Consider the following 21,157-nt stretch of genomic DNA (forward strand, 5'->3'; position numbering starts at 1 on the left):
TATTTTCTAGATTTATTGCAACTGCTTTTTTCTCTTCTTGTTATGTAACTCCATTTTCTGCATTGCCCCTTTGTGTTCTTTTTTTCTTTCTTCCAGATTTCACACTCTCTTGAGTATGCTGTATATTCCCCTTTACAGTTTGCACATTTTATCATTTCCAGCTGTGCAAGTAGAGGTGAGATGTTCTTGGGATCCACAGTTTGCACATGTTGATTTTCCTCTACATACAGTCTGGAGTGTCCAAACTTCTGGCAGTTGAAACAGTGGAGAGGATTCAGGATGTATGCTCTAATATTGCAATGTAGATATCCTGCTTTTACTGATATGTGTAGTTTCAGTGTGTCCCTATCGTCTTCAACATTAATGTCTAATATAGGTTCTTCTTCAGTTTTGTCATCTATGTCCATTTCTGCAGTATTAATTTGATTTGAGGATTCTGCTTTTACCATCCTGTTCTCACTTCGGGACTTGGTGCCACTAGTCAAGGGGATGGAAACTGTAGTATTACAAGTCTGGTCTCTATTGTTTCGCTTTAAAGCTGGCTCAGGAACTGAAAGCTGAGCTCTAGTCCACTCGGCAAGCGAATTGTCAGGTGGAATTGATTCAATGGTTTGAGTGGCAATCGAACAATAATCCTTAGTAGCATTTGCACATGTATGTGCTGGAGTATCTTTCACTATTTGTTGTCCCGCTTCCTGATAAGTCACTTTATGATCAACTTTAAATTTCTGTATTTTTTTTCCCCAGCTTCCATAATTCGCAATTTTTAGAATATGCAGGATGATCCCCCTTGCAGTTAGGGCAAACTGGAGATGTTGCATTAAAATCTGTTTAAACATGATCTTGGAATCCACATTTTAGCATTTAGCATTAGTAGAGGCATATGATGCAAGAAAGCAAGCTTATTCAGCATCAGCCAAAAAAAAAAAAAAAACACTCCCATTTCACCCCTCCACTCATTCGAAATACCTGTCCAGCTGAGCCTTAAATTTATTTAGGCTATCAACTTCCACAACAAGGGATGGAAGTCTGTTCTTGGGTATACATTGTTTCCTCGACATGTCTGAGAGTGTCAGAATTTCTGGCATTTATAACAGTGAATTGTATTTGGTATATAGAGGCAGATATGGCAATTTAGACAACCAGCTTTAACAGTATTTGGTAAGTATGGAGTATTGAACGTTAGTATTACACTACGAGTTGGAATGAGATTGCCATCCCTAAGAGTCAGAATTCTCTTAGCTTGAATTACCTTTTGATCTTTCATTTCTTGCACAAGCTCCTCTTCTGTTACATTCAATAGATTCCATTCAGAGATAACACCTTTGGAACTATTTAGGTTTGTGTGGGAAGAGATTTTAACAGGAATTCCCCCAAGAGATGTAAGTTTTAACAACAGTTCTGAGTGTTTAGATTGTGTCGTCTCAACTAGTAAATACCTGGACTGTAACCTTTTTATCATTTTAGGTGATCCAGCAGCATTTTCTAGGAATCTCTGTATCATACAAGGAGAGAGTTTACTCACAGGTTACTAGTAAATGAATGGATAATAAGAAAAGGTGGATACTCTGGTTGATAACTGTCTTTTTTTAAGCATTACCTTGATCAGAACTGTACCAATCTTTTGTACTTGAGCTCGAAAGCTCTAATGCTGGATAACTTTCTTTATCCATGTCAGCTGATTTTTGCCTTGGAGGGATTATCATTTCCACCCAGGCAACGGAGAGAGGCAGGAGCAGTGCTGCAGTGGCCAAGCGTAGGAATTAGTACAGTTAGTAAACTAATAAAGAATAAAGAAAAAGATACTTTCCTTTTTCTGGCTCTCTTTTTATACTTTTAAGAAGTAGAGCTAATTAACAAAAGAACTTATAAAACAAAATAAAATAAGGAAAAAACTCGGTCCTTCTAGAAATATTGCTCTAGGAAAATCACACTAGGAAGTCACAGATCGCTTGGCCACAGAAGCGCTTAGCACCTGAGGCCAATGAGTTTGTCTTCTTGTCTCACAAAGCTTAAAACATACTTACACCAATTTTTTCCCTCGTTTTTATCCCTTAAGGCGCAGTCATACCTCAGAAATGCTGGCATTACAGTGTTGGACTGGCCCAGCAATAGCCAGATTTCAACCCTATTGAAAATTGCTGGTATAGAATGTCATCTAAAATTGCTCAGAAGAAGCCAACAAGCAAGGTTCAGCTGCAGCAAAGTGTTGTAAGGGTGTGGTACTAGAAATTGGGCAAGTGTATATCCAGAAGTTGATTAACTATAAGCCAGATCGTTGCAAGGCTGTAACTGCAGCTCGAGTAGGAACAAAAAAAAATTGAGGACTTATTTTGCTGATTTACAGTACATATTACTATTATGTTAACTTGTCATTTCAGTTTGTACATGTAAATGCAATAAAATTGTACGTTTCATTGGTATGACTGCCGTTTGCATGATTTCTCATATTTCCATTATTTACACATTTTACCCTTTGGGAAGATATTAATGGCAATTAGGTATATCAAGTGGAGTCTTTTTATGGATTTCATTCTCAGAGGGGTGTGTGTGCGTGTGTGTGTGTGTGTGTGTGTGTGTGTGTGTGTGTGTGTGTGTGTGTGTGTGTGTGTGTGTGTGTGTGTGTGTGTGTGTGTGTGTGCGTGCGCGCACGCATATGTTATGGAAGTTTAATGGCGCATAAGCTTCTGGGGATATAGTGCGCCTATTCATAGCGAAATGCTAAAAACAAAATTCAGTTGTAATGACTTGATTTTTGTTATGGAGATCTTTCAGAATAGAGAAAAATTCATTTATATTTGCTTCCTTGCCAACAATATGCTTTAATGTCATCGGTTCTCACAGATTTGTCAGGGAGGACAGGACGGATGTTCTGTCTGTTGATACTGTGGGCAGTCAATTAGGATATGTTTCACTGATAAATGTGCTGAACAGTGTGGACACTGAGGAGGATCCTCTCCTGTGAGTAGATGGAGGTGAGTGAGATACGTATGTCCTATTCGTGCCCGTGCAATTATCACTTCTTCTCTTTGCACTGTTTTGGTGCTAGAGTGCCAAAGCTTAGGGTGTTGTTTCAACTGATAGTTTATTATTGGTTTGGGTGTGCCATATATCTTTCCACTGTGCCAGACATGCTGTTTGTATGATGTGATTATAGTCAGAGGCTGGAACATGGACAGATGTTAAATCAGAAGTTGATGGATTTTTAGCAGTTTTGTCAGCAAGTTTGTTCCCCTTTATCCCTGAATGTGGTGGGATCCAGCAAAAGGTCACTGATTGATGACGTTCTTCAATCTGCAATAGGAGACGTCTGATTTTATTTAACACAGGGTGAACCTTGTAGGAGGAATTTTGCATTGTAATTGAGCTCAGCGAGTCCATGTATACTATGTATTTTACAGAAGGGTGATTCAGATTTTTTAAGGCTAATTTTATTGCATTGAGTTCTGCTGAGAAGCTGCTATACTGAGCTGGAAGAGCAGCCGAAATAACTGAAGAAGGAAATACTGCCGCTGCTCCTATGGCTGAATGTGATTTGGAGCCATCGGTATAGATTGGCAAAAAAATCAGAATATTTTTGAATGTGGCTTGCATGGAGTTGTTTCACACTGATTATTGGTAGGGGATTCTTTCCCCACGTGTGAAGATAAGTATCACAGGTTAATTGCAGAGGGGGAGTCCAAGCTGGTTGAGATTACTCTCATGACTTGTTGCCTGTTGAAAATAGGAACATTCCAACTCTGTGTTAATTCAATAAGGCGTAAGCCTGTTGGTCTTATTTTAGTGGGTTTGTTTCTATAGAGATTTTGCAGTGGTGGATTAAAGAAGTACAGCTCAATAGGATGCTGCTGTTTCACCACCAAATACGGAGGATGCGGAAAGGTCATTCAGGGAATGACCACCGCATATCCCGGAGCAATATGGCCTTAGTTGCTAATGCTCCTAAAAACCAAATAACAATAACAGCTGCTGTTATGTAGTTATTTGGTTTTTAAGAGCATTAGCAACTAAGACTATTGCTCCGGGGATATGCGGTGGTCATTCCTTGATCTTTCCGCATCCTCATAGACTTGATCTTTCTGCACTCTCATAGACTGGACCAATATGTGTCCAGTCTATGAGAAGAAATATCACTGGAGAGCATATTGATAGATCAATAGCAGAGCTTGAGCCAGATGGTAAATGCACATATATGTGAGCACCAGTGTTTAAAATAGTCAGGTTATGTTTATCTAAAATTTTTTTCAATTATCAAGATGTTGAGAACCCCATAGCGGGTGATGGCCATTCCAGTCACCCATAATACTAAAGGGAGCAGGTATTTGCATTACTAAATTGTCTAAATCAGCAAAGATTATGTATGATTTGGTGATAGATACAATGAGATTAATGTTATCGTGATTCCAAATGTGACACAGACAGCAATTGCCTCTAAAGATGTTTCCATGGGGACAGGTCTAGAGGGAACTACAGAGTTCACTATGACTGCTACTCCTCCATGAGCTGAATTAGAGGAGCTTCTATCTCTTCTATACATAGTGTAATGTTTAATTGTCATAGATATTTTATTTTTGAGATTCGTTTCTTGAATTCATACTGCAACAGGCTTATATTTACTTAGGAGATCATAAAAGTCATCTAAGTTAGCACGGAGCCCACGACAATTCCACTGAATAACTGTATCTGTTGTTTGGTTTTACTAGTGTCTGCTAACTTCCATGAGATAGTTTGCTTACGCCCGTCTATTTTTCCTTTTTCCTTCTTTGACAAGACTGGTCTGCTTGTGTCAATGTCACCTTCTGGACGACTTTTAAGAAATGTGTAATCTTCATCCGCTTTTTCATCTGTGTCCATGGTATCAGATCTGAATGTGTGTTTATCTGTTCTTTCAGAGTTCTTAGTTTGTACTTTCAGTTGCTGATTGTGATTCTTATCTGGAGGTATTGTTACCGGTGTATTTACTTCTTGGGTTGCATATTTGGAGGGAGATTGTTCCTTTAATGAAGTAATGATTTCGCCCAACAAGATATAGAGATATTTGGAGGGGTGGAGCAGTCAGTCTGAGTTGATATTGAACTTGATGTTACAGTCCCTTCAAACAACTCAATCTCTGACTGGGCACAAACTGTTCTCTCCCAGCAACAGTCCAATATCCCAAAACAGTTGAACCAGGCAAGCAATACTGCTCTTACAGTACCAGCGAAATCTTCTCCTCCTCCTCCTCCAATGAATGCTGCTGCATCAAATAATCAAGGCTTAAACATAAAAAAGAATATTCAGGACACATCAATGGATACAATTGACTCATCCAGACAGGAAGATCCAATCTTAGAAATACATGTGGAAGAAGATATGGACACCGGTCGGCCATTCTTCTTCAAAAAAGACAAACCAAAACCTGAACGCCATAAACCAGTCACATAAAAAAAAACAGTCAGATACAGCTTCTTTTACTAAACACCAATAATGCCTTATATTCTTCAATGAAATTGTAGATGATTTCATGGCAACTTTAAGATATTAAAGACTTAATTAACCGCTACTCTCCAGTTGGTTTCTGTATACAGGAAACCTATTAACTTCCAAAATTTCTGCCAGTATAAAGAACTATTTTATCTATCGACATGATCGTAATACTTCAACTTCCGCTCGTGGGGTGTGGCCATCTTGGTCAGCTGAAAGACCCCAACCAAGCAAATTGTTTTGTAAACTGAATTTGAAGTTATTGCTGTATGTTTGATAACCCAAATTGAGTTAACATTAGTATCAATTTATCTCCCACCAAGTCATACCTTCTCTTACCAAGATCTTGAAAACCTGCTAATACAGCTATCTTCCCCTGTCTGTCTCTTGGGGGATTTCAATGGCCACCACCCCCTTATGGAGATCTACTAAATTGGATAGGCATGGCCGATTGATTGAAACCTTCGTAGATAAGCAAAACCTTATCATTCTTAATACCGGTGCACCTACTCACACACAATTACAAACTGGACAAACTTCTGCAATTGATCTCTCGATATGCTCCCCGATTCTGTTTCCAATTATGGAATTGTCTGTTATGGACGATCCCATGGGCAGTGATCATTTTCCGATTATTTGTGATTTGCTCACCGCACAACCACCACTAGCCAAACCCTGCAAGAAATGGAAGTTCTCTTGAGCCAACTGGCCGCGAGTGCCAAGTGAGTGATTATAGCGATTCTTCAGTGATTTGAAAGCGATTTTCTTAAAAGAGCGATTGATTGCAGTTGAGTGTTATTTTCTAATTTCCAAAGTTATATAATTTTGCTCTTCTAAAATAAAAAAGTCATCTTATTCAACAGAAAGGAAAGCCACCTTTTTTTCTTGTATATAAGACTAATCTACTAACGCACTAACACTAACAACCTTATCGCTTTGTCACTGGTGGCACTGCTCCTGCCTCCACGTGGTGGGGCTGGAAGCCTGGGAGAAGAAATCCACTCTCCTGGGACTAAAAGGATCAACTATGGACAACACAAAACAGTCCAACTACGGATCTCTTGATCCAGATTCAAATAGATATGACGACCATGATAATTTGAATAAATCCCATGCCAAGAGACAAAAAAAAGAAGTGACAGATTTTTCTGCTCCGCTCTTTTTAATATTACATTCCTCCACAGACCAACCATTGATTAAGCTCTCCCCATTTTTGATTCAGAAATGTCTCAAATGTGGCTGGCCCTCCAAAAATGGTTTGGCGACTGAGATCTGGAGGACTTATTAAATGGAGATGAGTGAACACAGACATGCTGAAAGACTCTTGAAAATATCTACATATGGTGGAATTCCCACAAAGGTTACCCCACATCTACCATGAACTCCTCTAAAGGGGTAATATCTGAATGGGATCTTCTAAATGTATCAGAGGATGAACTTGTCTATGAATTAAACAACCAAAATGTAGTCCAGGCAAAAAGAATTGTCATCAAAAAAGATGGAGCGCCTGTCCCTACTTGAACAGTCATATTGACATTTAAGTCACCAAATCTCCCCACAACTATAAAAGCTGGATACCTCAGATGCCATGTTCGACCGTGCATTCCCAACCCAGTCCAGTGCTTTCAGTGCCAAAAATTCGGTCATTCGCAAACTGTGTTCAGAGGTGTAGTCACTTGTGCTTCTTGTGGTTCAAAAGAACACACACATACAGACTGTAATAATGAAACCCAAAACTGTCCTAAGTGCCATGAAAATCATTCTGCCTTCTCTAAGGACTGTATCCAATGGAAAAGAGAAGAACATTCAGAAATATAAAATACAGAACAAAGTGTCATATCAAAAGGCAAAGAAACACTGCAATTCCTACTAAATCATTTACATTTAAGCACAGAGAATTCACTCAGTCACAATCGCTTGGCACCTGGGGCCTGTCAGAGATATACATCCCATCTAAGAAAAGCATTTCGAACATTTCTGCAACCCACAATGCAGAGCAAAACAATATAAAATTCAAGTGATGCAGTTTTTTTTTGTCCACCACTGTATAACTGTATTTAATATAATAAAATTTACCCTCAATAGCACCCAAGTTATCAGAAGAGCTACGTCGACTGCCAAACCCACTGGATGCACTCGAGAGAGGGCTCTGAGTAACTGTTGTCCCTTTAGTTGGTGAAGTTGGATAGCCATCAGGGGATTTTCTTGTTTCTAATTAAAAAAAAATAATAATCATAATGACAATTCATAAAAAATTCCATTCATATAAATTATGCATAGTAGTAAGAGGAAAAATATTTATTTATTTATTTATCACATAGCTCATTACATGTTGCCCAACAAAATGTAATATCAAAAGAAAACTAGACTGATAAGTAGAAATGAACATATAAATCAGTAAAAAGTATAACAATCATACATACAGTTAAGACTTCCTATTAACACACAAAAAGTCAACCCCTTATCCCTAAACTAAGTTAGTACGATGTTTAGTATTAGTATTGGTATTTAAGGGCACAAGAGCAACTGAAGTCAAAATATGCCAGGTCCTTTATTATTATCCTAAAGCAGGGGTGGCCAACTTAATTTGTGATGTGATCTACTTTTTTTTTTTTCAGAATGTGCAGCGATCTACCATCTCAAGTATTTCATTGCACATGGTTAAAAAAGTTAATCAACACATATTGAAAAATGTTGTTGTTTTTGAATAAAACCATATGATTAAAAATGAGCAATTTAGCTGTAACCCTGACATCTGTAGATTCATCCAGATGTAAAGAAAAGGACACACAATTAGCAATACGAGCACATAGTTGTTCGCTCACATTTTTACTAATTTTTTTGAGGTGTCCCCATCACAGTATTTCGAGATAATTGCAGATCTTGAAGAGCACTTTTAGCACTTTTGTTCTTAAAACTTGTTTTCAAAAAGAGACTTATTTCTAAAAATTCGTCTTTGATGAATTGACCATCCGAAAATCATTTACATTTTTTTGGCAAGATGACTCACTTTAAATGATGACTACAGTTACTGCTTTAGATTGTAAATTAGGTGTCATCAAGAAATTTTTTTGTGGGTATAATCTGGATTTAAGTTCTTTTAATTTATTTTTTCTAAGGTCACTATTAGGAAAAAAATCCAATTGGTATTTACCATGGAGTGTGTTGAAGTGCCTTTCTAAATTTCCTTTGTTGGGTATAGCCACAGAAGCATTGCAAATCAAACAATAACATTTTTATTTTATCATTATTAAAGTGTGTTCTAGTTCCCACTCTTGATGAAAATGATATGTTTTACTCTTTTTCATAGTATTCATTTTAAATCAAAGGGTATTAAATTAACATATAAGTACTGTCCAGTTATTAATATTAAGTAAGCTAAATAAGAATTCGACACATATGCTATGCTCTCCACAATGTAACTGCGTGAATTTTCACTAGACAAGCCTAGAGGCTGTCACATGGTTCAACACATTTGTAATAAGCGTATGCAGTGGGGCACATAATAATAATAACATTTCGATTTTGACTAATATATTTTTTATATATATTTAAAATTCATTGTGATCGACCAAAATTAAAGCCGCGATCAACAGGTAGATCGAGATCAACTTGTTGGCCACTCCTGTCCTAAAGTAATATAATTTGTTCCATTTTGATATCAGAGGAATTCATATGTATGTACTTATTTCAGAAAGGTATAGAGTTCAGCTAGTTTAGCACTATTTCCAATCATGTGGGTAAGCGATAATGATTCTTGCAGTTTTGATTGAGAGTGGAAAGTACATTTCCTGAAATGGGAATAGTGAGGACAATCTAAAAGTATATGCTTGACTCTAAGTGGTAATGTACAATGCATGCATCGAGGTGGGTCATCCCCCGTGAGTAGAAACATATGGGTTATGTGCGTATGTCCTATTCTTAGTCTTGCTAATACAACTTCTTTCTGTCTACTTTGTCTGAAGCTGGAAATACATAATGCTGGTGGTGGTGGTTCTTCTTTAATTTGGAGCAATTTGTTATTACTTTGTGACTTCCATATTTCTGTCCATTGAAATGTACAGACTTTTTTTTATATGCTTCAAATAATCTCTATATGGTACTTGGTAATTTACTGGTGTTGTACTGTTTGGTTTTTTGGCTGCCTAATCTGCTCTCTCATTGCCTAAGATATGAGAATGCCCTGGAATCTAGCAGAACGTCACTGAATAATTCCTACTTCATAGATGGTTTAAACAGGAAATGATTTGCTTTTTGATGGGATGTGGTACTGACGATTGATTGCCCAATGCAAATAATGCACTCATGGAATCGGTGTATATTACACTACTAGCATTGTGGAAAGCATTAATATTTGGTAAGGCTAATTTGATTGCATATAACTCTGCAGTATAACTACATTCAACCAGCAGTGATATGAAGACTGTACAAGAATGAAAGACAGCAGCAGCACCGATGGCAGAACCTGTTTTTGAGCCATCTGTATATATTTGGCAGCTTTGTGTATTGTTGAGGGCATGTTCTTTATGTAGTCATTTGATATTTTCATCTGCCAGGGATTTCTTTCCCCATTGCTGAAAGTGGATATCAACAGTGAGGGAGATTTACAGACCATTTACAGATCAAAATCAATATTCCAGGTGTGAAGAAAATCTTTTAGTCTAATGCCAGTGGGTAATTTTCATTTTCTATTTTCAGTAGATTTACTGTTATAGAATGCTGTCCATTCAGGGTTGGAAAGCAACAGTCGAACCGAATGGACTGGAAGGCTTTGAATTTTAGCTGCATAATTAAAAAGCAGCATTTTCCTTCTAAGGTGAAGTGGCGGTTCATGTGCCTCTACCAGGGCGATACTGAGCCATTTTAGTAATCATGGCAACATTGCCAATTATTTAATCTTTCTTTTGGTACCCCTTTCAGCTTTTAATCTGAGGCAAGAGCCTCGTTCGCCTCACCCTCGGCATAGCTCTCTCTCCTCTACATACACACTCTGGACAGGGGATGTTCTAAACGTGCCAGAGCAATATAAAGGGCACTGTGTTGGATGGTATTAAGTCTAATTAATGCACTTTTCCCTTCTGTTAATTATGGCAAAATTGGCAATAATTTATTCTTTCTTTTGGGACCCCTTTCAGCTTTTAATCTGAGGCAAGAGCCTCGTTCGCCTCACCCTTGGCATGGCTCTGGCCTCAACATATAGACTCTGGACAGGGGATGTTCTAAACATGCCCAGGGTAATACGAAGGGCACTGTGTTGGATGGTATTAAGCCTGATTAATGCACTTTTCCCAGCTGAGTCATAAAACAGCACCATAATCAAAACGATACTTGATGCAAAAGTAATAGAGTAACAAAAGTAATAAAAGTAATCTGAGCCCACTGTGCCATAGCATAAATGGACCTATGTATACTAAGTTTCTTAAAACAAACAGTTCGGAGGTATGTGATATGAGAAACAAAGTTAAGTTTGGTGCCCAATATTAAACCTAGAAAACGAAGATTACTGGTGAGATGGATCAAATTTCTTTTTAATCTGAGTTCCGATTCTGGGTGTAGCTTCAAGTTTTTTTTGCAGAAGAGAATTGCAATTGTTTTTTGTTCTGATAAACGATATCCATTCTGAAGTGCCCATGTCTCCAACTTATTTATGGAAAGTTGCAACAATCTTTCAATGGTATGAATATTGGAAATATAGTAAGATCGTCAGCATACATATATAGTTCTACAGTATTGGGGATGTTCTGTGTTATGGTGTTTAGCGTAAGTGAAAAAGGGCTAAGTACTGATCCTTGTGGGACGCCTTCTTCTTGAGTGCAGGACCGAGAAAGTACAGATTGATAGTGCACTTTAAAAGTTCTGTGTTGAAGAAAATTTCTAAGGAATTCTGGTAAGTGCCCTAGCAGCCCCAGGCATAAAGTTCTCTCAATATGCCATACCTCCAGGTAGTCTCGAAAGCCTTTGCTATATTGAGACTTACCATTACAAGATGTTCATTTTTGATGCAAGCATTACGGATCTTAGTCTTGGCTTTCACCATTAGATCCAAAGTGGCTGTATTTTGTCGGAATCCAAACTGTTTGTTGTTCATCAGTGCTTTAGTTTCATGCACCCAGGTAAGCTGTCTGTGTATCATTCTCTCTAGGGTTTTACTTAGGTGGCTGGTTATAGAGATAGGTAGGCAGTTTTCTAGAAGTGAGTGATCTTTTCCTGGTTTAGGAAGGGCTAAAATAACAGAGTGAGGGCAGAAAATGGATATATACCTTCAAGAAAAATCCAGTTAGAGAACATTAATAGTAAATTCAAGGCTGTACTGTTTATATGTTTCAGCATTACATAATATATTCCATCAGGTCCGGGTGCATCTGGGTGATCGATTTAATGCTGTTTGGAGTTCAAATAGCTTAAATGGTTGATTATAGGCAATATATTGGGTAGTATAGAATTTTATCTTGTACCTTTCAGCCGAAGCTTTGATTTGAAGAAAAGAGTTGCCATAGGCTGAAGTGGCAGATGTTTGGTAGAAAGTCATTGCAAGGGTGTTAGCTATTTCTTCAGAAGAAGATATTTCCTATCCAATTTTGGTTAAGATTACAGTTATTTCCCATTTAATTGCCAAATATTTTTCCAGATGAGTCGATTGCTAGTATCCTTTGTAATAGTGGAGGCAAACTGTATCCACGATTCCATTTTGGTCTTCTAATTTGTCTAGCTCTTGACTTAAGCCTTTTATAATGAATTAGGTTGTTGGTAGTTGGAAACTTCTGGAACAGGTTCCAAGCTTTATTTTTTTCCTTTTGGTACAAGCTTCATTCCAACAGTGTTTAAGGTTTTTGTGTTTACATGTGGAGGTTTGAGGTATTGCTTCGGAGGCTGTTGTCAGTATTTGTCTGGTAATATGCTCTTTGACGTATCATCGATAAATTGTAGTCTAGTCAATTGGCTATCAAAAAAAAAGGAGGGTTGAATACTTTTCCCAATCTGCTTTCGAGAATTTCCATTTTAAACAATGGTTAGAGTACAGAGTTTGATGTGTTTGGATTCTACATATGATTGGGTTGTGATCATTACTGTGTGAATCATTTAAAACTGTCCATTCTATACTCGGATACAATATGGGGGAACAGCGGTTTTTTTTTTTTTTTTGGTAGTTGTTGGCGCATCGGCTTCTGTGGCCATAATGCACCTCCCAAGGTTTTTGCAGTACTTTGATCCAAGCCCGAGGTGGGATTCGAACCCGCGAGGGGGAACAGATAGTTAAATCAATTGCTGACACAGAACCAGTGGGAAGGTGAGTATAAGTATTTTCACCAGTGTTTAGTAATGATAGATTCAGTTGGTCTAGTATCGTCTTTATCAAGTGTCCTATATTTTTCATGTGGGCTGAACCCCACAATGGATGATGCGCATTGAAATCACAAATGTTACAAAAAGGTGGTGGTATTTGTTTTATGAGGTCTTCTAGTTCTTTGAACGTTCACATATTGTTAGGTGGAAGATACAGTGATACTAGAGTTAGAATTTGGCCAACTGATACACGTACTGCAAGAGCTTCTAAGTGGGTCTATTTTATAGTCAACTAGAATCGGCATGCTTCCACATGTGGATAATGAAGAGTTTCCATCTTTTTTGTAAAATTTGTGTGGAAGTTCTATGTTGATATCTGGAAGGTTATTCTTTCCTCATTGTTGAAAATGGCTATCAATATGCATCTGAGGCATTTGCCATGGCTGGGTTTCCGTGCTAGTATCCCGAAGAGTGTTAGTGAAATTCACGTCCCAGTTTGTGATCAGAGGTTGAAGCCTAATGCCAAATGGTTTGTTGAGCCGTGGTTTACATTCATAGAGGTCTCTCCATTTTGGCATGAAGAGATATTGCCATATGAGATGATGTGAGAGACTGCTGATTTTGGCTGCATAATTTAGTAGTAGAACTTGTCTCTTAAACTGTAGGCAATTGGCTGTAGTTAGATGTTTTTGAAACAGATTCCAATATTTATTACTTTCTTTTTTGGCACTTTTGCATGCTTGATTCCACCACATTTTTGGATGAAGCCGGATTTTGGATGATGATTTTGGGATAGCAGTCTCTAAGGCTTTCATTATTTTATCTGTAATGATAAAATAATGCAGAATCAATTATGTGCGTTGCTATGAAGAAAGTATCTAAAGCTATTTTCTGGTATTAAGTCCAGACAGCCTTATCAAATTTCCAGGTTGTCCTAATGTTACTCTGAGGAAGAGAACTTATACAGAAAGCACAGATGATAGGAAAGTGATTGCTAACACGAGGGTTGTTAGTAACGGTCCAGTCTATGAGAGGAAATATAGTTGAAGAGCATATTGAAAGATCAATAAACGAACTTGAGCCAGATGGCAAATGTACGTATGTGTGATAACCAGTGTTTAGAATAGTTAAATTATGTTTATCTAAAGATTTTTCTATTATCTGTCCTCTAGAGTCAAGATGTTGAGAACCCCATAGGGGTTTTTCTTTTGTTTTTTTTTTGTTAGTTGGCGAATCAGCTTCTGTGGCCAAAATGCACCTCCCAAAGTCTGCATTTTACACTGATCCAAGCCCGAGGCAGGCCCTCCAGTTGCCTCACGAACATGCTGCTGTAGAAAACAATCACCCAATAAATCCACAAAAGCCTTGCTAGTGTGTGAGCAACCAACCCACAAATTCCAGTCAATATCCAGGAAATTAAAATCTCCCCATTATAAGACACTAATTTACTGGCCCACTATTTCTCTGCACAATTGCTTATTATACTCATCAGATTCATTAGACCTACAACACACAGCTATTCTCATTTTTCCTTTCGCAGTGCTTATGTCACACCAAACAGACTCAACATTGCATTGTCCACCAACATCAATTGGATGTACTTCTTTAGATTTTATGTGTTTCTTAACTAACAGCATAACCCCTCCTCCCTTCCTGTCCTGTCTATCCTTTCTGTATACATTGTACTCCCTATGTCTATAACACAGATACTCCATACCCAAAGCAAACTGGGAACTCTTCCAAAGTACCTTAAAAACCAGCATACAACAGAGACAGAGGGAGCTTGAGTGCCTCGAAGACCCAGATCACCTCCAAAGCAAGATAACAGAGATCATAACGCACACAAGCGACATCGCTATTAAAAAGAAAAATCCAACCCTTGGGGCTATACCCTGGTGGAACCTAGAACTGCAACGACTCCGGAAAGAAACACAAACCAGAAGAAAGGCCTTTCAGCGGGCCAGGCGCTCCTGGCCGACGGCGGAGGTCGAAGTACTCTGACAACACTACAAAGCAGCAAGGAACACTTACACAGCCCAAATCAGAAGCTGTAAACAGCAATCTTGGGAGCGCCTGGTCTCCACTATGGGAAACGAGAACCCCTGGGGAATCGTCTACAAACTGACCATGAATAAACTCCCCCGAGGGGAAGTTATTGCCGCCACCATATTGACCCAAGGAGGCATGTCCACAACCCGGGAGCAGACCATTTCCAATATCCAGGACACAGTCTTCCCCCCGGCTATACAACCGGAGACAACAGAGCAGATCCAACTCTGCTTAGAAAATGAAAGCTATCAAACAGCAACGACAGAACCTCACTTCGCCATGGAGGAGCTCAACAGTGCTGCCACCCTCATTAGGGGAAATAAATGCCCTGGACCGGACCTTTTGGAGCCCGAAATCATCAAAAGACAGTAGAGTGTTCCTCGAACCTGTGGCTCTTCAACCTCTGTCTTCACTGTGGCACCTTCCCGACCTCGAGGAAGAAAGCAAACGTCAAACTAATCCTGAAAAATCCGACCAAACCACCAACACCTCCCAGAATCGTACAGACCGATCGCACTTCTCACAGTTGCAAGTAAACTACTCTAACGCCTCTTCTATGGACGAATACAGCAATATTATGACAGGGCTGGCCTGGCCTCACCCAACCAATTTGGCTTCATGCAGGGTTGCTCAGCCGTGGATGCCTTAACACACCTACAAGTAAGAAGATACACCAAGAAGTATTTCCTCGTGACTGCTGTGGATTTTGCTGGGGCGTTCGACACACTTTGGTGGCCGAGCGTCTTGGCAAGGCTTCGGGTTGCTGGGATCCCAGGCAACCTCTACAGCATCATCAAGAGTTACCTCACAAAGAGATCCATCAGGATTGTTGCTCCCTATGGGACCCTCTCCAAGAATACATTTCACGGCTGTCCACAGTGTTCGGTCCTTGGACCACTACTGTGGAACATAGTAATGGACTCCTTCCTAGCCATAGACCTTCACGAGGTAAAATCACAGGCCTTTGCTGATGACCTCTTACTAACAGTGTCAGCGGACTCAAGAGCACAACTGGAGACATTGGCAAACCGGGCTCTGTCCACCCTTCAGGAATGGGCAAAGCAAAATCAACTTAGAATATCCCCTGCAAAGACAAACTCCATTCTGCTCAAGGGGTGCCTCAACCTCAGGCGGCCTCCACAAATCAAGATTGACCACAAAACAATTAAATTCTCAAAGCAGCTAAAGTACCTAGACATGATTGCAGATCTGAATCTATCATTTCAGGACCACCTGAAATACTTGCGCACAAAAGCCAGACGATACACTGCAGTGGTTGCCAGAGTCACTCACGGAGACTGTGGCCTAGACAAACAGGTGCTATGTCTTTTCTATAAAACCATCTTCACCCCAATAGTCACGTATGCATCTGGCACATGGTATCAAAAAGCCACAACTGTTGTCAATAAACGAATCATTGACTCGATTCACCAATCAATCCTTCTGACCTTTACTCGAGCTTGCAGCACAGTGAGCACGCATGCCCTGCCAGTCCTTGCTGGTGTCCTTCCACTGGACTTAGAGATCATTTGACGGGGCCTCACGCACCACCTGGACAAGGGTATCCCACAGACATGTTTGGGATTCACGACCGACATCATCAATAGCAAGACTATGGAAAAGAAAAAGCTGCATACTCACCCGCTGCAGATGTGGTAGGATAGATGGGCCACCTCGCAAAAAGGCGAAAGCAATAGAAAGTTTCTGCCCAACATTGGCCGGGTTTTTCCGAACTTCCCACCCTGGTTTTTCCCAGGCCTACAAGTCACATACTTACTGACAGGACATGGAGCTCTGACTGCAAAGCTATCACTAATCAGAATACAGGAAGATCCCACTTGCACCTGCAGGGGACTGGAGAACTGGCAGCACCTCATGCATGATTGTCAGCTGTATGACGACCTCCACAGTGCATTCATCACCAAAATACAGTATCTACCATACGGCCAGGAGCACCACATCTTGGACACCAGGGAAGAATATCAGGCTTTCTCCAGCTATGCACTGGCCCTGTTCACAAGACGGAGAGCTATTATCGCAGCGAACCGCAACCTACCACTGACACAATAAGGAAATGAACAAACCTTTTTATATCAAACATATATGATATAAAAATAATTTTTTCACCCAATTATTATTATTATTAGCCATACGGTGCAAGGAAGCCTGAGGCTTTTGCTGCACGAGCCAAAATAAAAATTTCTGAGTTACCCCTGAGAGAGAGAGAGAGAGAGAGAGAGAGACAGACAGACAGAAATAAAAAAGAATCACCAAAAAAGAGATGAATGATGATATCCAGCTCAGGACCCTGGGTGTGCCAAGCCCATACTCACCAGATGTGAGCTCCTGGGAGTTTCCCTTGGTTACTGCATCCAATCAAATTGGTCAGACAATATCACACCTTAACAAATCGATACTGTGCTGCAGTATAACTGCATTTCTGTCTTTTTTTTTTTTTTTTATGAAAACCCCAAACACAAAAGGTATCAATACCTATAGTACTTAGTACTGTGCATGGGTTGAAGGAGAAGTATGGGGGGGGGGGGGATGCCGGAAACTTTGCTCTAGAGACTAAACATGGGTTTCACCACTTCAAGCCTCCAATAAGCAAAGTGGTGGCATTTCACCGGTTGATGAAAGTCATCTACCACCTCACAAAAGTCATCTACCACCTCACTGAAAGTCATCTACCACCTCACTAGATGCGTTGCCATGGTCCTGCATTACTTCTTTAACCAGTAACTCCATTATTTTCCCTGGAACAGATGCTAACAGGTCTGTAATCACTCGTGTCAGCCTTTGATTCCCCCCCCCCCTTTGTGAACAGGCAATACATTTGCACGATATAATTAGGTGCCCAATGGCAAACAGAGATTTCACCTTGATTTCAAATTTTTTTTTGTTAATTCTAGCCCCTAATTAACAATGGCCAGGTATTTTTCAGTAACATGGATTTAACAACTCAAAATACATATACCTCTGAATTTTGAAAGCAGAACATTTTGTAATTTTTGCCATGTGAAAGGCATTACATGAGGCTAACTACATGCCCAGTTTTTAAGGGACTGTCCTGATTTTAGGTATGGGAGTTCAATGTGCATAAAAATGTGTTAAAGATGCTGTTTTGTCTCCTTTTTCATGTAAAACTATTTTTTAACTATTATACATAGTAAAAATTAATGATTGATTGACTGACTGACTGATTTTGTTTTTTATGATGCATGAATAAGGCCATAATGTGCCAAACCCACAGAAAAAAATTAATAATATATAGTTTGTTAATTTAACATGATGGTTAATTATCATTGTGATAAATAGAATATGCATACATTTTATATCTAACATTGCTGAAATGGAAATGCTAAGGAATTATAATAAAGCACCAATCCAAACTGTATGTTCACCTTGCAAAGTTAATACTATCAACATCATATTGTTCTGTTTCCACACATAGAATAATCATGATAAGGGAGAATCATTTTATAATTGAAAAAGAAATATAAAATATAATATAAAAATATTCTTCTTCTTCTTCTTTAATGCTGCCGAATGGCGTTTGCGACTTCGTTTTGATATTGTTCTCTGTCTAGCGCATGCGTGTAGAATTTGTGCTGTTGTCATGTGAAGCCAGGTATTGATGTTATCTAGCCATGCCATTTTCGGTTTGCCTGGGCGTTTCTTGCCTTCGATCTTTCCCTCCAGGATGAGTGGTAGTAGGTGATATTTTTGTTGGTTCCTAGCGATGTGACCTAGGTATTTACATTTCCTGCTGATGATGGTTTTGAGCAGGTCCCGTTCCGTGTGTATGTCCTGAAGGACCTGTACGTTGGTTATCTTGGCTGTCCACAGGATTTTCAGCATTCTTCGGTAGAGCCACATTTCGAAGGCCTGGAGCTTTTTTGTAGTGGCTGATGTTAGAGTCCAGGTTTCTGCACCGTAGAGCAGTATTGGCCAGATGTAGCATTTCAATGTGCGTACTTTGAGCATGATGTTCAAGCTTCTGTCGGTGAGGAGGGTTTTCCACTTGGTGAATGCCTGCCTGGCTTGTTCAATTCTGCTTCTGATTTCGGCCTCATGGTTCAGCTGGTCATCAATGAGTACTCCGAGATACTTGAAGCGGTGTATTTGCTCTAATTTTTCATTGTTTAGTTTGATCGTGATTTTGCTTGCAGTCCTGCTGACCTTCATCACCTTTGTTTTCTTTTTGTTGATTCGTAGCCCCCATGCTTGGCTTTCTATGTCCACTTCGTTCAAGATGGTCTGTAAATCTTGTTCTGAATCCGCTATTAGTGCTGTGTCATCGGCATATCTTAAGTTATTGATGTAGTGTCCGTTAACTTTTATGCCGATGTTCTTGTCAGCCAGTGTTTGGTCGAAGATCATTTCCGAATAGATGTTAAAAAGAATGGGAGATAATGGGCAGCCTTGCCGGACACCTTTTTTTATTGGAATTGGGTCTGTCAGGTCGTTGTCATAGCGAAGCCGGGCTGTTTGATTCCAGTAGAGAGTTGTATATATTTTTATAAAAATATAAAACTTAAAATACAACACTGGGTGTTTTATTTTTTCTCCATTCAGTATAATGCATCTTATAAAGAAGAATCTGAAGGAATAGATATTTATCAAAACAGATCCCTTTGATGATGATGTTGAATACACTTGTATGCATGACATATTAATTACTGGACAGGGAAGTCATGCTGATATAAAAGCTCACTTAAGATAAAGTAAACATAAGATTTATATTTTTATTTATTAGATTTATTTTATTATTTTTTTTATTCAATTGTCAGAGAAGAAACATTTTTGCAATTTAGCATTAGTAGAGGCATTTGATGCAAGAAACCTCGAAGGAAATCGTCCCGCGGAAGACGCCTGGAACCCAATGGCCTCCGATAATCAAGGCACTAAACCCTGAAGTGGACCTAAAGTCGAATAAATGACAAATGACTCTATAAACAACATTGACACAAACACCACATGAATGGGAAATGTCACAAGAAAGACCCCACAAATGCTGACAAGCAAACCCGGACCTTTTGACGGTAAAGACTGCAAAACGGACAGGAACCACCCCATGAACGATCACGCTTCGGGTCCGATCGCTCCTGGAAACGGACTAGGACCACTAGCAGCTCCACTGCCAAATGCTATATAGCGAGCTGAATGGGGTACCCTAACCCCATTCATCTTTAATTCCCTATCCCTGGCAGGAGGGAGAGGAGACATGCTCTGTTTCCTCCCTCCCCTGCCGACCCATCTCTTCGCCTGGTGAGGCATGGGCCTGCCTTCTGTATAGTCCCCATGCTTCTGCTTTTCACCCCCCCAGCCTTCAGCCTCTTCCCCCACTCTACCTTATCCATGGCAGGGGGAGATAACTCTTCTTCGTCTCCTCCACCCACCATCCAAACTCCCCTCTGGTGTGGCATGGGCATGCCATTCTTCCTAGCAGGGGTCATCTCCTCTATCGACTCCTTACTTCTACCCCCCAATTCTTCAGCCTCCCCTCCCTCCCACTTTTATCTTTCATCTAACGTATAGCCCAATTGTCTAAATTTAATAACAACAAAATTCTGCCCAACCTATTAGGCCTTTTAACACATCTCTCTAGTGTTCAACCCCAAACCAGCGATTTGCTAACAGCAATCTTATTAAGAATTAACGTCAAACGCGTATATATATATATATATATATATTTTTTTAAGTCCTAGCCACTGAAATCCCAGGAAACTAGGTCATGATTCTGGACACCGGGCTAGCCTCCACGTGGTGAGGTATAGGCAACATCTGGCGGCCAATAAGCCGGACAAACAATGGGCACAACATATCACACTACACAGACATGGCCCACACATTTTTAAGTCTCTGGATTGACAGTGTACTGTCCTCGATACAGCGAACACACGCGGAGATGGGAGAAATCTCAGGCGCCGTCTGACACGAACATACCTTATACCTAACCTTCGGGTTGCCAGGCAGGCACTTTACCCACTGGCTAGCCTGGTCGGCCCATAGGGTGTGATAGCCATTCCAGTCACCCTTAATACAAAAGGGAGCAGATATCTGCCATACTATATCATCTAAATCAGCAAAGGTGTATGTATGGTTTGGTGATAGATACAATGAAACTAATGTTACTATTATTCCAATGGTGACAAACTGTAACTGCCTCTAAAGATGTTTCCATGGGGACAGGTCTAGAGGGAACTACAGAGTTCACTATGACTGCTACTCCTTAATGAGCTGAATTAGAGGAGCTTCTATCTCTTCTATACAGAGTGTAATGTTTAATTGTCATAGCTATTTTATTTTTGAGATTCGTTTCTTGAATTCATACCGCAACAGGCTTATATTTACTTAG

The 21,157-nt window shown here is 39.7% G+C and overlaps 1 protein-coding gene across 7 annotated transcripts in view; it reads right to left on the reverse strand.

The window, feature by feature from the left end:
* Positions 1 to 21,157, reverse strand: part of LOC150085455 (uncharacterized) — a 1,845,429-nt gene that overhangs the window by 936,216 nt on the left and 888,056 nt on the right. For all 7 annotated transcript variants that reach the window (XM_090374043.1, XM_090374041.1, XM_090374042.1 and 4 more), the window contains one exon: positions 7,540 to 7,674. In XM_090374043.1, coding sequence (XP_090230169.1) covers positions 7,540 to 7,674 — 135 coding nt within the window. The remainder of the gene's footprint in view (positions 1 to 7,539; positions 7,675 to 21,157) is intronic.

This window comes from Mastigoproctus giganteus, chromosome 5 (assembly GCF_048544385.1).
Source record: "Mastigoproctus giganteus isolate SK-2022 chromosome 5, ASM4854438v1, whole genome shotgun sequence".
In the NCBI taxonomy this organism is placed as follows: Eukaryota; Metazoa; Arthropoda; class Arachnida; order Uropygi; family Thelyphonidae; genus Mastigoproctus; species Mastigoproctus giganteus.